The sequence below is a fragment of the Leucoraja erinacea genome, chromosome 12, assembly GCF_028641065.1.
Source record: "Leucoraja erinacea ecotype New England chromosome 12, Leri_hhj_1, whole genome shotgun sequence".
NCBI lineage: Eukaryota > Metazoa > Chordata > Chondrichthyes > Rajiformes > Rajidae > Leucoraja > Leucoraja erinaceus.
The window spans coordinates 17,615,782-17,638,919 of record NC_073388.1 but is presented as its reverse complement, the minus strand read 5'-3'; the positions used below and the strand labels follow the sequence as shown (position 1 = coordinate 17,638,919).

The window sequence follows — 23,138 nt, the reverse complement described above, 5'->3', positions numbered from 1 at the left end:
CCCGCAACTCCCTGGTTAACTCATTCCTACCGCAGGGGATGCAACACCTGTCCTTGTACGTCCTCCCTCCACTCCGTCCAGGAGCCTTTTGAGATTGGGCAGAGGTTCGCTTGCACCTCCTTCAAACTCATCTACGTATTCGTTGTTCAAGTTGTGGACTCTTGTACACCAACGAGACAAAACATAGGCTGGGCGATCATTTCGCTAAACCCTTTGCTCAGTCCGTTTGAACCTACCTGATCTCTCATAGCTGAACAGTTTAATTCTTTCTGTCCTACGCCTCATCTATTGCCAGAGTGAGGCTAAATGCAGATTGGAGGAACAACATCTCATATTTTACTTGGGTGGTTTACAGCCCAGTGGTATCAATATTAATTTCTCTAACTTCAAGTAACCCTGGCATTCACTCTCTATCCCTCCCCCACCCAAGTCGCACCGGCTCCTTGTTTTCACCCAACAAACAGCTAACAATGAATTGTTACATTTATCTTTGTTACTATTTTACATATCTTTCATTGTTCTTTATCTCTCTACATTGTCTATATCTCTTGTTTCCCTTTTCCCTGACTGGTCAAAAGAAGGGTCTGACCTGAAACATCACAATTCCATCTCTCCAGAGATGCTGCCTGTCCAGCTGAGTTACTCAAGCTTTTTGTGTCTATCTGGATTTGAAAGTATTAGCTATTCGGAGTGGTTAGGTAAACTCTCTTCTCTGGGGCATCGGAGGTTCAGAGGAGACTTGAAAGAAGTGAATAAAATTGAGGCATGAATAGGGTAACTGTCAGAACCTTTTTCCCAGGACAGAAATGTCGAAGGCTCGGGGGCATGGTTTTAAGGTGAGATGGAGGAAGTTGAAAGGAGCTGTGTGGGAATAGCTTTTTACAGTGATAGGTGCCAGAACGTGCTGCCAGGGGTGGTAGTGGCGGCAGATACAATGGGGTATTTATGAGGGTTTTACACAGGCACATGAATATGCAGGAAATGGAGGGATACGGATCACGTGCAGGCAGAGGAGATTAATTTAATGATATGTTTACATAGACAATTGAACTACATTTTTTCTCTACATAATAGACAATAGGTGCAGGGGTGGGCCATTCGAGCCAGCACCGCCATTCATTGTGATCATGGCTGATCATCCAGAATCAAAACCCCGTTCCTGCCTTCTCCCCATATCCCTTGACTCCGCTCTCTTTAAGAGCTCTGTCTAGCTCTTTCAGAAATGCATCCAGAGAACCAGCCTCCACTGCTCTCTGAGGCACAGAATTCCACAGACTCACAACTCTCTGTGTGAAAAGGTTTTTCCTCATCTCCGTTCTAAATGGCTTCCTCCTTATTCTTAAACTGTGGCCCCTGGTTCTGAACTCCCCCAACATTGGGAACATGTTTCCTGCCTCTAGCGTGTCCAAATCCTTAATAATCTTATGTTTCAGTAAGATCCGCTCTCATACTTCTAAATTCCAGAGTAAACAAGCCCAGCCGCTCCATTTTATCAACATATGACAGTCCCGCCATTCCGAGAATTAATCTGGTGAACCTATGCTGCACTCCCTTAATAAAAAGAATGTCTTTCCTCAAATTGGGAGACCAAAACTGCACACAATACTCCAGGTGTGATCTCACTAGGGCCCTGTACAACTGCAGAAAGACCTCTTTGCTCATATACTCAACTCCTCTTGTTATGAAGGCCAACATGCCATTTGCTTTCTTCACTGCCTGCTGTACCTGCATGCTTACTTTCATTGACTGATGAACAAGGATCCCCAGATCTCGTTGTACTTCCCCTTTTCCCAACTTGACTCCATTTAGATAATAATCTGCCTTCCTGTTTTTGCCACCAAAGTGGATAACCTTACATTTATCCACATTAAACTGCATCTGCCCACTCACCCAACCTGTCCAAGTCACCCTGCATCCTCATAACATTCTCTTCGCAGTTCACACTGCTACCCAACTGTGTGTCATCTGCAAATTTACTAATGTTACTTTTAATCCATTCATCTAAATCATTAATGTATATTGTAAATATCTGCAGTCCCAGCACCAAGCTTTGCGGTACCCCACTAGTCACTGCCTGCCATTCTGAAAGGGACCCGTTAATCCATACTCTTTGTTTCCTGTCTGCCAACCAATTTTCTATCCATGTCAGCACCATACACGCAATACCATGTGCTCTGATTTTGCCCACTAATCTCCTATGTGGGACCTTATCAAATGCGTTCTGAAAGTCCGGGTACACTACATCCACTGGCTCTCCCGTCCATTTTCCTAGTTACATCCTCAAAAAATTCCAGAAGATTAGTCAAGCATGATTTCCCCTTCGTAAATCCATGCTGACTCGGACCAATCCTGCTACTGCTATCTAAATATGCTGCTAATTCATCTTTTATAATTTTATAATTGCTGAAAATGATAACGCTACAGAAACACAATTCAAGTACACTTTGAGGCTGGTAATGGAAAAGATATGACATCAACCCAATCCAGTAACAGACTGTCAGCATGTGTTTTGCTGTGTTGATTATATTTCAATATAGTATCAATATAAAGAGGGATTACCTGTTTTGGCCTTGAGGCTAAGATGCAGACTGAAAGTTTTTTTTCATTTTGGGTGTTTTATAATATCCTATGTAAAAGTTTCAGTGGAAAATAATTAAGGAACTAGAACTGGTGTAATATACTATAAATAAATCAATGTTGGCTGGCAGGAAGGAGTTTGTTTCTCGATGGTAAGTGGTGATCAGTGGATTGCACCAGGATCAGGGCCTAGGTTCCAGAAACTCGCTATACAGGTGTATTCATTTGGATCAATGAACTAAATGTACACTCAATTTAGAGTTTGCAGATGGGATAAAGCTGGGGTGGGGTAAATAGAGTTGTGTAGAGGGTGCTTAGAGACACCAGTATGATTTGGACATAATGGGCAAGTGTCAAATACAGGGGAAATGTAATTTAAAGGGGATAAATGTAAGTTTGTTCACTTTTGTTATAAGTAGAAAAAAACCCATCTGAATGGCAGTAGATTGAGGGAAAGGAAGATGGAAGAAGCAGATAAGTGTTGTGCTTGATTTGTTGCAAGATGACTTGAGTGCAAGAGCAAGAATGTGCTGCAGTTGTATAGCACCTTGGTGAGATTCCAACCTGATGCTTTGAGTGCTGTTTGGGTCAACTTATCTGAGAAAGGATGTTCTTGTCATGAAGAGAATGCAACTAAGACTGATCCATGGGGTGGCAGGATTGGCATAGGAGGAGAAATTGTCGTTTGCCTCGTATTCACTGGAGTACAGAAGAATAAGAGGGAATGTCATAGAGACCTTAATATTTTGACTAGACTAGCGAGGTAGGATATGGTAAGGATGTTCCCACTGGCTGAGGCGACTGGAACCAGGGGTCAGAGTCTCAGGATATAGGGTATGCTGTTTAGAAGGGAGAACGGGAATGAAATTTTGGAATTCTCTACTATAGAAGGCAGCAGAGGCTGTCATTAGAAAAAGAGATTGATGTATTTAATGTCACAGATCAAGCATTGTTTGGAGAAGGCAGGGACAGAGTCCTAAAGTGGATGAATGGATTTTGAAATTAAATATTAATTGTTTCTTTATCCATAGATTCTTCCTGAGTTCCGGTTTGCAACATTTTTTGTTTCTAATTTCCATATGCATGTTCTTGAGTTTCATGTACTGAAGTGGATTATTTAATGATTGCGAATGATGGAGTTACCTCGAATGCCTACTTTTCCCATTTTTGGCTATTTAATTGTATAACAACTAAGTGGAGGATAGCAAAAGCATCGAGCCTACCCAGCACTGTAACCCTGAAGTACGTGTTAATTATTTTCGGAGCTTTCCAATTGAGTAAAAATTAGCACGTGATGCATAAGTGAGGAAATATCAGGGCTCTTTGGTTCTTCAACCCTGGGATAATCCCTAATCAGTATTGCTGAGTGAATGCTTCTGGGTTGGCACAGCAGGAGTGATGTTAAAAATATTGGTGTGTGTGGAAACATGGTGAAGTGGGTGCAATGATCCACAAATTTATTTCTTGTCAATCCAAAAATTCATTCACCTTGTGTACTTAACTCTAGATTTTTACATTTTTAAAATGTACTAGACCAAGTGCAGACCCGTTGGGTTTGCTCCCCCAACGCAGCCGTTCCCTACCCGTAGCCCCCACAGGAGACGTGGTCCTCCAACTGAAGATTCGAGCATTCAGCAGTGCGGCTGTTTTTAAATGGCGTCTTTGAGTCGAGAGGCGGGCGTTATGGTCGCTGGCCAGCAGGAGGTGACGAGTGGGGTGGGAGAAGGATTTTATTAAAAATGTGTACATAAACACGACAAAATTTAATGAGGAGTGGATACTTGGAATGAAAGTGAAATCTCTACCGAAATGGAAAAAATCTGGGCGTTTGTGGGTCTGGTAACGAATCAAAGGCTGGCACCCACAGGCTGGCAACCACAAGACAGGCAGAAACACGCACACACACACAGTGTTAATATTATATAGTATATAATATAATATATAACATAGAAGATATAGATATAGAAGATAGATATAGATAGACAGATATAGATAGAAGATACATAGATTTACATGAGAAGTGGACATTTCTCAACATCAGTGTTTATTGCTCTTCCTTCTAGCTCCCTGAATCCAGGGAGCCATTCAGAATCAAACATGTTCGCAATCCAATTATGTCAACAGCAAACAGCAACATACTCATACTTGGCTAATAAAGTACAACTATGTTTTGCAACATACGAGAAATTTCATTTGCCATACAACCATACTAATAAAAAGCAACTGAACACACACACAATACATTTTAACATAAACATCCACCACAGTGACTACTTCACATTCCTCACTGTGATGGTAGGCGAAAAAAATGTTCAATCACTTCCCTTTGTCCTCCAGCAGTTGGGGGCCTCTAACCTTTCGTTGACAGGACGATCTTATTCCCTTAACCGGTGGCGGGCCTCCTAGTTGGGTCGACCAAGCTCCTGCATCGGGGGGGAATCTCAGCGTCCCTGTGCCGGGTGATCTACCTCGGGTCAGGGCTTGTCCAACGTCGTGCAGTTTTGTGGCTTCCCGACTCGGTTTCTCCTGAGACTGTGGGCCCCTAATGTTAAAGACTGCAGGCCACGGTTGGAGCATCAATCCCAGGCAAGGAATCTGCTCCGATGGTAAGTCCACGCCCTGCGGTGGGGCTCAAAGTCAGTCCCGAGCAAGGCCTCCAGCTCCATGATGTTAGGCCGCTGAGTGACTGGAGATACGACCCAGAAAACAATTGCATCTTTGACAAGGTAAGAGATTGAAAAAACTTTTCCCCTAACTCCCTGCCCACCTCTCACATAAAACAAACCGGAGAACATTAACACAAACTTTTTAAACACACTAAAAATTAAAAAAAAATACAAAAAAGACAGACAGGCTATAGGCCATCGAAGCACCACCCGGTGACATACAACTCTATAGCCTGTGATCTAAATTAACTTATATTGAAAGGTTGAGACAGCAATGCAAATGCCTGTAGAAATAAACTATCTGTAACAATCTGTCTATTGGAGTATTTGATCAGTATCCCTGTCATTTACAGGCTACCCAAGTGGTATGATGTGTTCTTTATCCAATTTGCGTGCAGCCCCACTCAGGCAGTGGAAGAGGCCGAGGACAGAAAAGCTGGAATGGGAACGAGAAGGGGAATGAAAGGTTAATGAAAGGGAGCTCCAGCAGGCCCTGGCGGAATACCCTGGTGGAAGCAGATAACAATAATGGTATTTAATTTATTTTCAATAGCATGTCAATATGCAGGAAATTGAAAGATTCTGTAGATATGAATCACAAGAAGAAAAAAGGGGTTAATTTAATTTGGCATCATGGTTCAGCACAGATATTGTGGGCTGGCGGGTCTGGTCCTGTGCTGTACAGTTTTATATTCTGTCCCTATTTACATTATTCTAAATTGTTCACCTGCCTCTCTCAATTGGCACCTCCACTATTTGCACTATTTAATTTCACTTGGATCCCACTTCATTGCAATTGTTCCCTTTGCTCCATCACCCTTCTCCTCTCCTTGCAAATTAAACATGCCTGTTTTTGTAAATTTGTCTAACTGTCATCAACCAGAAATATTAATTGCTTCTATCGTCCTTGATACTGGCCGATCTGCCAAGTACCTCTAGCATTTTCTGTATTCATTACATATCAACACATATAGTTAATTTTGAATCTTAAGCTTAGTCTCCTGCGGATTAAACAAAAGGGAGAACAAAGTCACCTTTATTCCCTGAGGTTGTCAAATATATTGAGTCACTAAAGATTTCATCTGACATCCCACGGGAGTGCAGATTTGGAGCAAGGCACAGAGGAAGAAATTTAATAATGGGAAAGAATGAGAACAAAAATTATTGCAAATGGACTGTTTAATAAAGAATTAACCAAAACAGGAAATTTAGCTTGATAATTAATATTGTTTGAGAGCTATACATTTTCATTTATGGGTGTTAATATAAAATGTTGTTTTGGATATTATTTGTTTTGGAATTATGATTCCACTAATTAATTTTTTATACATTACAGAGTTAATCTTTAATAATTTATTATGTTGACCAGCCAGCAAGAATGTTCACAAACATCTTTAATCTATCCCAACAGCAAACAGTGCTTCCCACCTGCTTTAAAAAGACCAGTAACATTTTCACCATGTAGAAATTACAGCAGTGTTTATACATAGTCCCCCCATTTCAGGGCACCATATGTTTGGGACACAGCAATGTCATGTATATGAAAGTAGTCATGTTTAGTATTTTGTTGCATATCCTTTGCATGCAATGACTGCTTGAAGTTTGCGATTCGTGGACATCACCAGTTGCTGGGTGTCTTCGCTGATGATGCTCTGCCAGGCCTGTATTGCAGCCATCTTTAGCTTTTGCTTGTTTTGGGGGCTAGTCCCCTTCAGTTTTCTCTTCAGCATATAAAAGGCATGCTCAATTGGGTTCAGATCGGGTGATTGACTTGGCCACTCAAGAATTGACCATTTTTTAGCTTTGAAAAACTCCTTTGTTGCTTTAGCAGTAAGTTTGGGATGAACTGCCATGCCAGCCAATGAGTTTTGAGGCATTTGTTTGAACTTGAGCAGATAGGATGTGTCTAGACACTTCAAAATTCATTATGCTACTGCCATCAGCAATTCACGAAGGGGAAATCATGCTTGACTAATCTTCTGGAACCTTTTTGAGGATGTAGCTAGGAAAATGGACAAGGGAGAGCCAGTGGATGTAGTGTACCTGGACTTTCAGAAAGCATTTGACAAGGTCCCAACATAGGAGATTAGTGGGCAAAATTAGAGCACATGGCATTGGGGATGGGGTACTGACATGGATAGAAAATTAGTTGGCAGACAGGAAACAAACAGTAGAGATTAATGGGTCCCTTTCAGAATGCCAGGCAGTGATTAGTGGGATACCACAAGGCTCGGTGCTGGGACCGCAGCTATTTACAATCTACACTAATGATTTAGACGGAGGGATTGAAAGGAACATTAGCAAATTTGCAGATGACACAAAGCTGGGTGGCATTGTGAACTGTGAGGAGGATGCAGGGTGACTTGGACAAGTTGGGCGAGTGGTCAGATGTAAATGTATGGAATGATCTGCGTGGATAGCAAGCGAAACAAAAATTTTCACTGTCTCAGGACATACAATTATCATCCAATTAATCTGCGCCTCCTCCATGGCCAGTGTGAGTTCCACCGCAAATTGGAGTAGCAGCACCTCATATTTTGCTTGGGTAGTTTACACCCCAGCGGTATGAACATTAATAATAATAATAAATTTTATTTATGGGCGCCTTTCAAGGGTCTCAAGGACACCGTACAAACATTTAGCAGGTAGAGGAAAAACATGTAAGGGGAATGAAATAAATAGTAGAGACATGACTAGTACACAAAGTAAATACAGAATTCAATACAAAACACAGAACATTGACTTCTCCAATTTCAGGTAGTCCCTGCTTTCTCCCTCCTTCCCCTCCCCTTCCCAGCTCTCCCACAGCACACTGTTCCCGCCTCTTTCTTTCTTCTTCACGCCCCCCCCCCCCCTCCCCCCAACATCAGTCCGAAGTAGGGTCTCGACCGGAAACGTAACCTATTACTTCGCTCCATAGATGCTGCCTCACCCGCTGAGTTTCTCCAGCCTTTTTGTCTACATCCAATTATTATGGTCACTATGAAGCAGGCTTATTGTTGAAAAATTTATCTTGTTTATCATTGTTCTTTGGGGAGAGAAATTTGCTGACTTTACTCAGTCTGACATATATGTGACTCTGGGCCCACAAGAATGTTTTTGTTCTTCACTAACATTCCATAGCAAAGCTCGCTGTTGTGCCAAGAAGCAACATTCTCAAGGTCAATTAAAGAAATATCAAGGCTGGCCTTACTGACATTGTATATTTTTAAATATGAATGATTTTAATAATGATTCATGGGGGTGGCTTTCTTCAGCCAGTTCGGTGTGGTGACGCCTTGTGACAGTGGCTTGACTGCAGTCCATCCGTTTTATCTTTCTTTTTGTCCCGTTAGATGTATGTTTGTGGTTTTATTTTTTTGAAGTGTATATGTGAGGGGCGGGGTGGGAGGGGGGGGCGCGGCTGCGACCCGGCTTCGGAGCTTCGGTGGCTCCAGCTGCAGGCTCTGTGGACGGTAACATTGAGAGCTCGCAGCTATCTGGTGGGAGACCGCTTTTCGGAGCTCCCGCAATGGCAACTTCTCCCGTCCGAATCGTGGGGTTAAAATGACCCGGAGCAGGGCCTTACATCGCCCGGCGCGGCTTAAACGGCCGCGGGTCTTACCATCGCCCGCCAGGGGCTCTAACATCAAGACCCGGAGCAGGGCCTTACATTGCCCGGCGTGGTCTTGACGGCCGCGGGACTTACCATCGCCCGCCGGGGCCTTTAACATCGGGAGCCCCAATCGCCTTGATGCAGCAGTTGGACTGCTTAACCGTGGGGGAAGAATAAAGAACAGGGAAGAGACAAGACTTTTGCCTTCCATCACAGTGAGGAGGTGTTTGGAGATTCACTGTGATGGATGTTTATGTAAATTGTGTTAATTGTGTGTCTTGGTTTGTTTTTGATGTTATGACTGCAGGAACGAAATTTCGTTCGGACCATGTTTGTTTGAATGACAATAAATGGCATTCTATTCTATCAAATACTTCTCAAAAGTTAAGGCTTCTGGCTGGAGGTTATCTTTTATTCAAAGCTTCATTTGTAATATAAATGCATAGAAGATTCAGTAAACACCAGTCTGCCAACACCTTAAAGGTGCTTACCATGCCCTCCTGCAGAATACCCAATAAATTATCGAAGTAAAATTATTGTTACAAGGATGTAGATTTTCCAGCAAAAAAAAAAAACTGCTGGAGGAAATCAGCAAATCAGGCAGCGTCTGTGCAGAAAAATGGACAGCGATGTTTTGGGCCGGGGCCTTTCTTCAGCCAGCAGTTTGTTTCAGACAATGCTTTGGGTTTTTTTTTTGCTTGAAATTAGAGTATCTGCAGTCTCTTGTGGCTCCACATAGATTTTTCAAACATTTTCTTTGCAAAGGAAGCCCTTTGTGTCCACGGCAGCTGCAACTTATTTTCTCTCACATACGGAACTCCCATTTGGTTCTTTTGGTGCTTAACTACAACGTGGAGCAAATAATTGAACAACACGTCTTTGAGATGTGGGAGGAAAGGAGCCCCTAGTGACAACCTTGGGAGCCATAGAGTGAAAATGCACCCCCACACACACAGCCCCAGAGGTCAGCATTGTTACTGCTCACAGACGTGGGGTGAGAACACATTTGTTTCCAGCTGTTCCAGCTGCAACGATGCGTCTGATTCCTCTTTTTTGATTTATGCTTTAATGGATTTATGGTGCTGTTGAAAATCGTCAGGATGTTTCACAGACAAGAAATACAGAAAGAAAATGCTGGAGAAACTTAGCAGATCAGACGGCTTCTATGGGAAGAAAAACATCCCAACATGATTTAATTTCACTGATTGTATGCCTCGGTGTCACCTTCCCCTCAGGCAACAATGAGAACCAATCTACATTTCCTTGAACATTGTCTGCTTTGATCTGTCGTTTTCACACTTCCATATCTCTAGCAAAGATCTTATAGCGGAGCAAGATGGCCTACTCCTACGTAAAATATGTAGTACAGTCATGGGCAGATTCATGGGCAATTATAGGACCCATTTTAGCAACCAGCCTCCGCCATCTTGCTTCCGGCCAAAGATCGGATCTTTGCTTCCGCCTCCGCTCTGGAATCTAAAGAATCTTCACTTTGTCCATAGCGGCGTCCACATCTACTAGTGTTGCATTCTGCTCTGCTGTAAGTTGCTCCAATCGGCAATGTAGGCAACCCAACTTGTCTTTCTCCAGGTTCCCTGTTAAGGAGGAAAGGTAAGAAAACATTTATTACTTCTGTGGCATATTGAACATTTTATTTAGTCTGTTCAATCTCTCACTGTAGTTAGATCATAGAGCTCAGATAGTCGAGTCCTTGTGGCAACATCCTCTTAAAAATCTTCTCCTTGAGAGCATTTTCATTGTACCTCCTGTCTGTACTCACATACTGTATAAACACGTGGTACTCCAACTGCAACTGCTCAGACAGGAAGGCTCTGCAGAGGGTAGAGAGGGGAGCAGATAGGATCATCGGTGTCTCCCTACCTTCGGTACAAGAACTGTTCCAGAGCCGCTGTCTGAAAAAAGCTCTGAGAATAGCTAAGGACAAACTGCACCCCCTCCACACACACCTGGATCTCCTGCCATCAGGCAAGAGATACCGTAGCATCAAAACCCGGACTACCAGACTGCTAAACAGCTTCCTGCCACAGGCTGTGAGGCTGCTAAACAGTCACTCTGTACTCAGTCACCTGATTATGCGGCTTTGCACTGACCTTTTTTTTTAAATTTAAATTTTAATTTTTATTTTTTATTAGAAGTACAGTAAATTACAGTAATACACATCACATATATCTTATTGCATTTTTTTGTACCACTTCATTTTTCGTGCTTTAAAAAAGGTAGAAATAAAAGAAGTAAGGAAAGTGAGCAAGAGTCGTGAAGGTGCAGGAAAATGTTGGGAAAAGAAAGCCCCTTAGGGAAGAAGTTAGAGAAGGAAGTAAAGAAAGGAAATAGACCCTAGAAAGAAAAGAAAAAAAAAGGAGAAACAATCGCTCTATTTTAACACAAAACTCCGCAAAAAAGGATATACCAACCGTGTTTTCTTTTTTTTTACCCCCCGTTACCAGATCCTGGTACCATTTATTTTTTAAATTACTATTGCACCTTATGCTTGTAATAGTTCCATAAATGCAGACCACGTCTTTTGGAAGTGGTCTGCTTTGCCTGCTAGGAGGAGTCTCATCTCTTCCAGGTGTAATGTTTCGAACATGTTTGAAATCCACATTTTTATTGTTGGTATTGGAGTGTTTTTCCAGAATTTGAGTATAAGCTTTTTTCCCATTATTAGCCCGTAATTAAGTAAGTTCTTTTGAAACGCCTTTAGTTCGGGGTTACCTTCCGATATTCCAAAAATGATCCATTCTGCTTTTGGTAAAAGTTTTATTTTAATTAATTTTGTAAAGATTTCAAATATTTCATTCCAGAATTTTGCACTGACATTTTAATAATTCTGGCACTGGCCACTCAAATCAGCTGCCCTGGACATTTTAATGATTGTTTTTACTGTATTTTAATGTTGCTGTTTTACCTGCTTTTAACTATTTATACTGTTTCATCAGGGACTGGATTGTTTTTATTGTTATTGTGTGTGAAATGTTTTAAGTTTCATGTGCGATGCTCCGGTATTCCCTGGGAAACGTCTTCTCATTTTGCACTGTATAACTGTTGCTTTGCAAGATGACAATAAAGGTTGATTGATTGATTGATTGATTTAATGCAGAATATGAACAGATTGACTCTGTTTTGTACTGAGAATTTTATTAAGTCTGCCCGAACTTTCACTATAGTTTAGATCTTAGAGCTGGGTGCTCCCCTTTGTCTCAGGTACAGTCGGGGCCTCAATAGACAATAAGTGCAGGAGTAGGCCATTTGGCACTTCGAGCCAGCACCGCCATTCAATGTGATCATGGCTGATCATCCACAACCAGTACCTCGTTCCTGCCTTCTCCCCATATCCCCTGACTCCACTATTTTTAAGAGTCCTATCTAGCTCTCTCTTGAAAGCATCAGGAGAACCTGCCTCCACTGCCCTTTGAGGCAGAGAATTCCACAGACTCACCACTCTCTGAGAAAAAGTGTTTCCTCGTCTCCGTTCTAAATGGCTTACTCCTTATTCTTAAACTGTGGCCCCTGGTTCTGGACTCCCCCAACATCAGGAACATGTTTCCTGCCTCTAGCGTGTCCAAGCCCTTAACAATCTTATATGTTTCAATAAGATCCCCTCATCCTTCTAAACTCCAGAGTGTACAAGCCCAGCTGCTCCATTACCTGCATGCTTACTTTCATAGACTGATGTACAAGGAACCCCAGATCCCGTTGTACCACCCCTTTTGCCAACTTGACGCCATTTAGATAGTGCTGGAATAGGTGCAGGAGTACTAGTTGCCTCATGGCAACATCCTTGTAAAAATCTTCTCAAGAGCATTTTCTTTCTACCTCTCGGTTATATAATGCAGAAGAAGAACATATTGACTGCATGATATTTTCTGTAATTTCAGATGTCGACAGTGTGTCCAGAATACTCGCCGACATGATCTCCTACACTGAACCGCGGAGTATTTGTCAAGTAACTGCCATCTTATGTACATTGTGTGAAATTGTGATTTGTTAGCTGCGCAAAACAATGCAAATGGCGATTTATTTATTATTGTATCTACGTTGGACGTTTCCTCTTTGGTGTAAGCAGGGGTGGGGCTATCATTGTGTTACATATGTTGAATTGTACATCACTTTCACTGGTTAGCTGATATGTTGATCACTGCAACCCTGTATATCTCGTGCACAGAATAATGTGAATTATGTAAATCTTACAATGCATGTCAGAAATAAAGTGTTAACCATGTTAATGGATTTCTATTATGAATTATTTAAAAATGGAGTGGGTTGGTGCAATATTGGTGCCATATGCTGCTAATGTGTCGTTATCAGATATTCAGTGTTAAAAATAGAAATAAATCACAAATCCACAGCGTGACGGGAGTCTGGCCCGGATCAGCACGGCCGAGACACCAAAGTGAAGTTGCGAGGAGGTTTACAATGTTCTTAATTTAATTTTGTCCCTTGTCTAGTCTGAAATAAAGTACATCATTGGATATAAAAATCGGAAGAAATGTAAATGTGTGTGTTATATTATTATATACATCTATATTCAGATTCAGATTCAACTTTATTGTCATTGTGCAGTGTACAGTAGAGACAACGAAATCCAGTTAGCATCTCCCTAGAAGAGCGACATAAATATGAGCAATAAATAAATCTATTTACGTGCATAGTCATAGTATTTTTTTCCTGGTGGGGGGGGGGGGGGGGTTGATTGGCAATCACCGAGGTACAGTGTTGAATACTGTAACAGCTGCAGGGAAGAAGCTGTTCCTGGACCTGCTGGTCCAGCAACGGAGAGACCCGTAGCGCCTCCCGGATGGTAGGAGGGTAAACAGTCTGTGGTTGGGGTGGGAGCCGTCCTTGGCGATGCTGAGCGCCCTTCGCAGACAATGCTTGCTTTGGACAGACTCAATGGAGGGGAGTGAGGAACTGGTGATGCGTTGGGCAATTTTCACCACCCTCTGCAGTGCTTTCCGGTCGGAGACAGAGCAGTTGCCATATCATACTGTCATACAGTTGGTAAGGATGCTCTCGATGGTGCAGCGGTAGATGTTCACCAGAAGCTGAGGAGACAGATGGACCTTCTTTAGTCTCCTCAGGAAGAAGACGCTGGTGAGCCTTCTTGACCAGAGTTGAGGTATTGTGGGTCCAAGAGCGGTCATCGGAGATGTTGACCCCCAGGAACCTGAAGCTGGAAACCCGTTCTACCTCCGTTCCGTTAATGTGGATGGGGGTGTGCGTGCCGCCCCTAGACTTCCTGAAGTCTCCAATGAGCTCCTTGGTCTTCTTGGAGTTAAGGGCCAGGTTGTTGTCAGCGCACCATGCTGCTAGGAGCTGGACCTCCTCCCTATAGGCCGACTCATCGTTGTTGCTGATGAGGCCAATCACCATTGTATCATCTGCATACCTAATGATGGTGTTAGTACCATGTACAGGTGTGCAGTCATAGGTGAAGAGGGAGTAGAGGAGGGGCCTCAGCACACAGCCCTGTGGAACGCTGGTGTTCAGGGTGAGGGTTGAAGAGGTGTGCTTGTCTAACCTAACAGACTGGGGTCTGTTGGTTAGAAATTCTAGTATCCAGTTGCAGAGGAAGGGGTCGATGCCCAGGTCGCTGAATTTGGTGATCAGTTTAGAGGGCTATGACAGTGTTGAAAGCTGAGCTGTAATCGATGAACAGCATTCTTATGTAAGTGGCTCTTGTCGAGGTGGTAGAGAGCGGAGTGAAGTGCCATTGAGATGTCATCCTATATAACATTCATGTATGTGTGTTCTTTCCAGCACAATCTAATCAGTTGTATGCTCGCTGAATAAAACCATCCTTAAGTTATACATCATTTGTAAATCTTGCTTAAACAAATTTAATTTTGTGAAATACTTAATTTAGATAACCACACCATTTACAGACAGATCTCATTCCACTCTCTGGCTATTGGGAAGACCAGACCCATTTTATTGTTGAGAAACAACTGCATAGACACAAAAACATTAAGGAACATTCCAGGGCAAGAGCAACTGGAATCTTCATATTGCTATTATTTTCCCAAATGCTGCAGTTGTGAACAGTGTGATTAGATGAATGAATTACAGAGTGCAAGTGCAATACAAAATCAACTCAAACACAGCATATGAGCCATTTAAAAATACATTATTTTAAAAAACATTAAAAAATAAAATTACCGCAGTCACATTTTATTCTTTAAAAAGAACTAACAGAATTATGAATCTAACCCTATATCACACACACAAACTGTTCTCCCGCAACGTTGATTACGCTGCGAGTCGGGTCGGGTTGGTTCCGGTTACTGGAATGGACGATAAAAATGCCCACGATCCGCTCCGTAGCGTACTACACGTCAGCCCATTGCATTTCGCAGGAGTGGCCTATCTTGCTCCGCTATAAGATCTTTGATCTCTAGTGTCCCTCTCCCCTGACTCAGTCTGAAGAAGGGTCTCGACCTGAAATGTTATCCATTTTTTCTCTCCAGAGATGCTGCCTGTCCCGCTGAGTTACTCCAGTTTTTTTGTCTCACTTCAATGCGATGACTGGCTGGTCCTCCGGCGCCGCGGGGGGGGGCGCTGTGTCCCGTTCGGCGATGGGAGGACTCGCTGGTCCGCCGGCGCCGCAGGGGGCGAGGGGGCGCTGTGCCCTGTCCAGGGATGGGAGGACTCGTTTGTCCGCGGGGGGCGCTGTGCCCCGCCCGGGGATGGGAGGACTCGCTGGTCCGCCGGTGCCACGGGGGTCGCTGTGTCCTGTCCATGGATGGGAGGACTGGCTGGTCCTCCGACGCCGCGGGGGGCGCTGTGCCTCGCCCGGGGGATGGGAGGACTCGCTGGTCCTCCGGCGCCGCGGGGGGCGCTCCAGCCGGAGGTTGCTGGGGGGTTTTGTGTGGTCGTGTTGGGGAAGGAGCTGCGGGAGTGAGGTGAGATGTGATGTGTTTTGGTGGCGGTGAGAGTGGAGCAAACTGTTCGGGTGCTGCAGGGACGGGACGGGACGGGATGAGTGAGGCCTGACCACGGCGATCTACGGGGACGTGCAGGAGGCCGGGGACTGCGGCAGCGGTGCTGGGAAGGGCCGCTGCTACCCTGGTGTAAATTGCAAAGAAAAGCGGGTTCGAGCTGTGAAAATTAATGATCTGACGGGAGCCCTAACCCAGGGTCTGAGATTGAGAGAAAGATCCCGTGCAAATAATGTTTAAAAAGTCCTGTTCTATCAAACTACGAGATTTGGTAATTCGGAGAAGATAGGATTCCTAGATAGCAAATGGGTCCTGATACAATAGTCAAAGTAGGACTGATGAGGGGACCCGGGTTGGTAGGTTCTCGAAGATATACACAAAAAGCTCAGCGGGTCAGACATCATCTCTGGGTAAAAGGAATAGGTGACGTTTCGGGTCGAGACCCTTCTTCAGACTGAGAGTCAGGGGAAAGGGAAACATCTGCATGTTGCCTCCCTTCAGGTCTTTCTGTAAAAATATATATACTGTGCGCTCCATAATGTTTGGGACAAAGACCCATCATTTATTTATTTGCCTCTGTACTCCACAATTTGAGATTTGTAAGAGAAAAAAAATCACATGTGGTTAAAGTGTACATTGTCAGATTTTATTAAAGGGTATTTTTACACAATTTAGTTTCACCATGTAGAAATTACAGCTGTGCTTTTCCGTAGTCCCCGCATTTCAGGGCACCATAATCTTTGGGACACATGACTTCATTGGTGTTTGTAATTGCTCAGGTGTGTTTAATTGCCTCCTTAATGTAGGTATAAGAGAGCTCTGAGCACCTAGTCTTTCCATCACCTTTGGAAACTTTTATTGCTGTTCATCAACATGAGGACCAAAGTTGTGTTAATGAAAGTCAAATAAGCCATTAGAGACATCAGCCAAACCTTAGGCTTACCAAAATCAACTGTTTGGAACATCGTCAAGAAGAAAGAGAGCACTGGTGAGCTTACTAATCGCAAAGGGACTGGCAGGCCAAGGAAGACCTCCGCAGCTGATGACAGAAGATGACAGAAGACTTCATGAACAGAAATACAGAGGCTACACTGCAAGATGCAAACCACTGGTTAGCCGCAAAAATAGGATGGCCAGGGTACAGGTTGCCAAGAAGTACTTAAAAGAGCAACCACGGTTGTGGAAAAAGGTTGTTGTCAGATGAGACGAAGATTAACTTATATCAGAATGATGGCAAGAGCAAAGTATGGAGGAGAGAAGGAACTGCCCAAGATCCAAACCTACCACCTCATCTGTGAAACACGGTGGCGGGGGTATTATGGTCTGGGCACCTGTGGCTGCTGAAGGAACTGGCTCACTTATCTTCATTGATGATACAACTGCTGATGGTAATAGCATGATGAATTCTGAAGTGTATAGACACATCCTATCTGCTCAAGTCCAAACAAATGCCTCAAAACTCATTGGCCGGAGGTTCATTGTACGTCAAGAAATGATCCCAAACATAGGAGTTTTTCAAAGCAAAAAAATGGTAAATTCTTGAGCGGCCAAGTCAGTCACGCGATCTGAACTCAATTGAGCAAGACTTTTATATGCTGAAGAGAAAACTGAAGGGAACTAGCCCCCAAAATAGCATGCTAAAGATAGCTGCAATACAGACCTGGCAGAGCATCACCAGAGAAGACACCCAGCAACTGGTGATGTCCTTGAATCGCAGACTTCAAGCAGTCATTACATGCAAAGAATATGAAAAAAAATATTAAACATGACTACTTTCATGTACATGACATTGCTGTGTCCCAAACATTATGGTGCCCTGAAATGGGGGGAACTATATATAAACACAACTAATTTCTACATGATGAAACCAAAATGTATAAAAATGGCCTTTGTTAAAATCTGGCAATGTGCATCTGAATCACAAGTGATTTTTTATCTATTACAAATCTCAAATTGTGGAGTACAGAGGCAAATAAATAAATGATGGGTCTTTGTCTCAAACATTATGGAGGGCACTGTAGAGGGTGATGTCGAGAGAGAGATATAGAACAAATGAATGAAATATGCAAATAAATTAACTGATAAAGGATATTTCTACATCAACAAAAGTTGCAGAAGCAATCTGACAATGTTGGAAAGGAAAGTGAGATTAAAGCAGCAAAAGTTGTCTGGATACATGCGAACTGTTGGATGATTTGGCTAAATGACAACATTTAGGTGGAAAGAAAACATGGAGGACAGATCTTTTAGGGATATTGTAGATGCCCACTACTGGTGATAGTGATTGATCGGGTTGAGATTGGAAGAGACTTCCCAGTTGTGGTACATCATGAGTTTTCAAACTTAGCAATGTTACACCTTATATAATTATTCTCTACCATGCACCTCTGATTGAGCAAGTTAAAATCAATATTCATTACATTTCAAGGTAGGACATTGGAATGAATATTTGCATTTATCCTAATAATTTAAGATGATTGTGGGTCATTATGCTGAACAAATTGTGCACTCAGACACTTATTTTCTCTCCCATTCCCAGAGATAGATTGGTAGAACGTCTGAAAATGTCGGATTCAGACAGCGATGAGGACCATGAGCAACCATTTTCTCTCGCTGGTTTTCTGTTTGGAAATATCAATGAGGATGGACAATTGGAGGATGACAGTGTTCTTGACAAGGTATGCACATCATTGGGAATAATGATTGTATCATAATAGGGTAGAATATGCAGAATACCAATTATATCATGCAAACGGTTCAATCCTCTGATAGGCAGAAGTGGTTATGATTAAATCCAACCTTTTTTTATCATTAATCCTATGGAATTAATATTTAAAATGTTATCTATGTAAGTATCTTCAATCACCTTCAATCACCTTCAACTCTTATGATCAGTCTGTTTCCCATTTTTCCCATTCCATTATTAAAGTTACTTTTCGCAATTAGGCTAATGGTTTAGAGAATCCACTCACTAAGTACCACATTTTGGTTTTGAACAATATTCCAGTTTAAGTATACTTCCCTCCTGGCCGCCTATCTTTCTTTACTGCCCATTTTCTGCTTTCTGTTCTATAAATCCTTGCTTCACCTAAAAGAGGTTTTATAGAGACATGTTGCAAAGGAATTTTCGGCATGGTTCCATTATCTCTTTGTATTTTGGTATCTCTATTCGTATTTTTAATAATCTTTCTAAATTAGCCATCTGGTTTTCATATTTTGCCTGCGTTAATAACTAATCTGCAATGATTTTCATTTAATTTGTGCAGTAAAACTTTGATAATGTGGCATGGGATTGTTTGGGTATCCCGATGGTTCAGCAGATGGCTCAATCTTTAGTCTGGAATGTCACCTGTGGCTCCAGAATTGAGGATTGGGGTTCTGAGCACCAAGGGTGTGGAACGTGGGTTGGTTAGTGGCTGTAGTAGAGATCCAGAGAGTGTGCATATTTCTCGCTCATTTTTAACCTACCAGGTTCACTGTAAAATGTATTGTTCTACTGTACAATATATTGGGGAAATAAATGTTTAAATATTAAACTACATCAAGTTTTAATAGCTATAATTATATCATTTATTTTGATATTTTGAGTCTGATAAAAGGTTCCATTGAATTATACATTTACAGAGTGGCTGACAAGCCACCTCTGAATGTTCAAACACTTTTGCTGGGACAAAGTAATTCATATAGATGATCTAAAAGTTTCTGAAAACTGACAATCTGGACACCCAAAATTATTGTTGTTAATTTGAAACTAATTACTGCGTCCAATGTACGTTAGAACAGATATCTGAAGACTCATTCTTGTTGTGAAATAATGGCTGCTACTTCCACATAATTTTATAAATCCTGAATAATCTCTAACAGTAGGAGTCACATTCAGTAGTTATGAAAATCTGCTTGTTCAACATACCAGTGTCTGTAGAGTACCAGATTATCAGTTTTACTGTTTCTTTTATGATATACAGCATGAAACAGCTCTTTTGCCCTATTTATCCATGCCAATTGAGATCCCCATCTAAGCTAGTTGCGTTTGCCCGTGTTTAGTCTATATCCCTTTAAACCTGTCCGAGAGAGTTTAATTGTCGTGCACTGAGAACAGAACAATTAAATTATTGCATGCTGCAGCTTTACAGCATATTAACGCAATAACACAACAAATTACAATAATCAATAAAACAATAAATTATCAATAATATTAGGTAAACTGAGCATAACAGTGCAATCCGAAGTGCGGAGTGCAACCTAAACAAAGTCCACAGTAGATTGTTGCTGAGATAGGGTAGTGCAGTGTAGCTCAAGAGCCTGATGGGATGGGACAAAGCTGTTCTTGAACCCAGAGACCATGGTTCTCAGGCTCCTGTACCTTCTTCCTGATGGTAGCGGCAAGATGAGAATGTGGCCAGGGTGGTGTGATTCTATATTAGCTGTCTTTTGGAGATAGCATGTCCTGTAAATCCTTTCGATAGTGGGGAGGTCAATACCTGTGATAGACCGGGCATTGTCCACCACTTTCTGCAGCCTTCTTAGTCTTGGACGTTTAAATGTTGTTTTTGCCCCTGCTCCATCCACTTCCTCTGGCAGCACGTTCCATGCACCCACACACCCTCTATGTGTAAAAGTTAACCATCCAGGTTCCTATTAAATCTTTCTCTTCTCACCTTAAACCTATGCTTTCTAGTTCTTGATTTTCCCCTACCATGAGAAAAAAGACTGCATTCACTGGGTAATTGTGTAGAACAATTTGTGATTATGGAGCACTGCTTGTGAGATTTAAAAAAAAATCGATCAAGATCATCCCTGCTCCAGAGTTAAGACATTCTTCGACTAATTTGAATATTCATCTATTTTTCTTTTGCTGGATTGATCAGGGTTATATTGCCAACAGCTTTCCATTTGCAACCAAAGAATGGAACATACGATTGAAATGGAGAGAACAGGATTAAAATCTTCAAACGTTCAGTTGTTTTAGGATTTTAATCATTATCTTCATTGCGTATTTATTTTCTGCTTCTGCAAATTTTACTGATCCAAAAGAACAGTTTTGTTTTGTTGATGTACCTGTGTGCATAATTAGCTGAAACGTGCATTCAAGGTGGGCTAACGTGTACACTCTTTGTGGTCAGGAGTCAAAGAAGCATCTGGATGGCTTGGGGACATTGGGCCTCGGCACCCTAATCAAGGAAATCACAGCCAATGAAGAGGAGTCCGATGAAGAGAGCACCAATTCAGAGGGTGTGTAATGTATTTGTGTTAAAGAATGAACTTGTTGATCATCATAAACCATCTTGAAGGTATTTCAGTACTGTTGCTCATTTTATTTTTTTGCTCTTATTGGCTTGATGGTCATAAACTTTTAATTCCCGTTTGATTTAGCTCCAATTTCTGTTGAAATCTTTTCCAACTTTATCTTTTAAAGCATATTTTGTGCTCTTCCAATTGTTTTTTTTTTTGCACAAATAATTTTAAGGGGATGAGCAGATACAGTGAGTATGTTTCATGTGTTTTAGAGATGCAGGGAGATTCCAGAGCTATGGGTCATAGCCTCAAGATAGGGACAAGGAAAGGAAAGGAGTTTCTTCTCTGATGATCGTGAATCTATGGAAGGTTTAAAGCTAAAGACCTGCACGTCAGTCTAAGTTATACTGGGGGCTGAGATAATGTCATCAAAGGTTTACATATCACAATGGAAATTGAGTTATCAGGTATATCGGCCAATATTCTTGTTGAATGACAAAGTCGACATGAGAGCTAGATTATAATTTATTTAACAGTACAGATTCTCCAGCTTTATCCATATTTGAAGGTCAGTTACATAATTTACAACTCCAATGCTTTCCTTGCTTGACTTGCATTTACTTTTCCATAAACTCTAGCATGTCTAAATCTTTGTGCATGCCCTATCCCACACCAGCTTCCTTATCAGTCTGATTCATGTTGGCCAATCATGTAAAAGTTTTCATTTTGCTTTTTATAGTCATAGCCCTCTCTCTGCTTACCTTCGTACAGCTCTTTTAATCTGGGGTTTTGGGCATTTTCCATTAAAAAAAAAAAAGTATTCCACTATTAATTGTGGAATACTTCAGTCATGGGGCTCACTCTAATAAGGGTATATTGGGGGCACTCTCAAACCTTTATCTCCATCTCTTTTAAGTTTCTTCTTTAAGTCATTGGTCATTCCTCATAACCTCTCCTTAGTTCAACAACCATGATCAGGATGATGCTTCTAGTAAACAAAGGTACTATGTAAGCCACGGTCTCCAGTAGAGAGCGGCCGATTCGGAACTCCAAGCCGCCGAGAGTGTTCTTCCGAAGCCGGAGCTCCATCATCCGGCGAGAGGGCCTGAAACATCGGGCCTCCGCTGCGGCGACTGCGGAGCCTCAATAGGTCCTGACCACGGGTGAACATAGAGGAAGAGGACTGAACTTTGTTGCCTTCCCCCACAGTGGGAAACATTGATTCCGCTGTGGGGGGACGTTCATGTTAAATTCTATAGTGTGTTGTGCTTTTCTTTTTATTTGTATGGCTGTATGGCAACCCAAATTCTTCCATGTACAGCACTTTGGTCAACGTGAGTTGTTTTTAAATGTGCTATATAAATAAAATTGATTGATTGATTGATGTAAATGCCAGCCAGCATTCCAATCAAGTGTGTAAGTTGTGGCCTTTTGTATTAATCTACATGGATGCACAACTATTACCAAATCAAATGGAAAAGCTTTACTCTTTAGTGCAAAGTGTGTGTCCATTTTCATCTCTGAACATTAGCTGTATTCTACTTTTAATACCTTCTGCCGAAGCTCAGTTGTTGCTTCTGGATTCAATCATTCTAAAGCCATCTAACGCTCTCCTCATGAATCTTACCTTTCCTCTTACTCTGTTGCATGACTTGCACAATTTCCCAATTGACATTGTGATTTCAACCCATTTACCTTTAGAATTTGTGTTTATCTTCTTTTGTTGCCTGGTGCCCATGTTTTTTTGTGCTTGTGCAAAAAGCATGACACTGTATAAATGCAAAATACTTTCATGTTTTCCTGAAGACCTAGGAACAAAGCCAGAGCTGTAAAGTGTTATTCGCACATTGGGCTTGCATTTGGTTGAAGTGAGTAATAATTATCCTGTTCTATTTAGGATGGATTCAAAGTAAAGATGATGCCATTGATTACTCGGATATCAATGAGGTAGCAGAAGATGAGACCCGCAGATACCGTCAAGCGATGGGGAATCTTCAACCTCTAAGGAAATTGGGTAACTAGGATAATTCAATTAACGAATGTCTACTTTGATGACTTATTTAACTTGCAAAAATAACACTGATTATATTGTAATATATAGCAAAGGCT

The 23,138-nt window shown here is 42.0% G+C and overlaps 1 protein-coding gene and 2 long non-coding RNA genes across 4 annotated transcripts in view; 2 read left to right on the top strand and 1 right to left on the bottom strand.

Moving 5' to 3' along the window:
- The first annotated feature begins 593 nt into the window (after positions 1–593).
- Positions 594–13,082, top strand: LOC129702107 (uncharacterized). Its single transcript, XR_008724324.1, has 2 exons — positions 594–5,774; positions 12,735–13,082. It is a non-coding gene; the product is annotated as an uncharacterized LOC129702107 (long non-coding RNA).
- On the bottom strand, positions 9,230–12,738 carry LOC129702106 (uncharacterized). The gene is made up of 2 exons (XR_008724323.1): positions 11,721–12,738; positions 9,230–10,949 (listed from the first exon to the last, which is right to left on the bottom strand). It is a non-coding gene; the product is annotated as an uncharacterized LOC129702106 (long non-coding RNA).
- Positions 13,083–15,654: 2,572 nt separating the features above from the next.
- The window catches only part of taf1 (TAF1 RNA polymerase II, TATA box binding protein (TBP)-associated factor), a 75,858-nt gene continuing 68,374 nt past the window's right edge, over positions 15,655–23,138 (top strand). For both annotated transcript variants that reach the window (XM_055643674.1, XM_055643673.1), the window contains exons 1-4: positions 15,655–15,758; positions 18,334–18,472; positions 20,918–21,026; positions 22,927–23,043. In XM_055643674.1, coding sequence (XP_055499649.1) covers positions 18,359–18,472; positions 20,918–21,026; positions 22,927–23,043 — 340 coding nt within the window. In that variant the 5' untranslated portion in view covers positions 15,655–15,758; positions 18,334–18,358. The remainder of the gene's footprint in view (positions 15,759–18,333; positions 18,473–20,917; positions 21,027–22,926; positions 23,044–23,138) is intronic.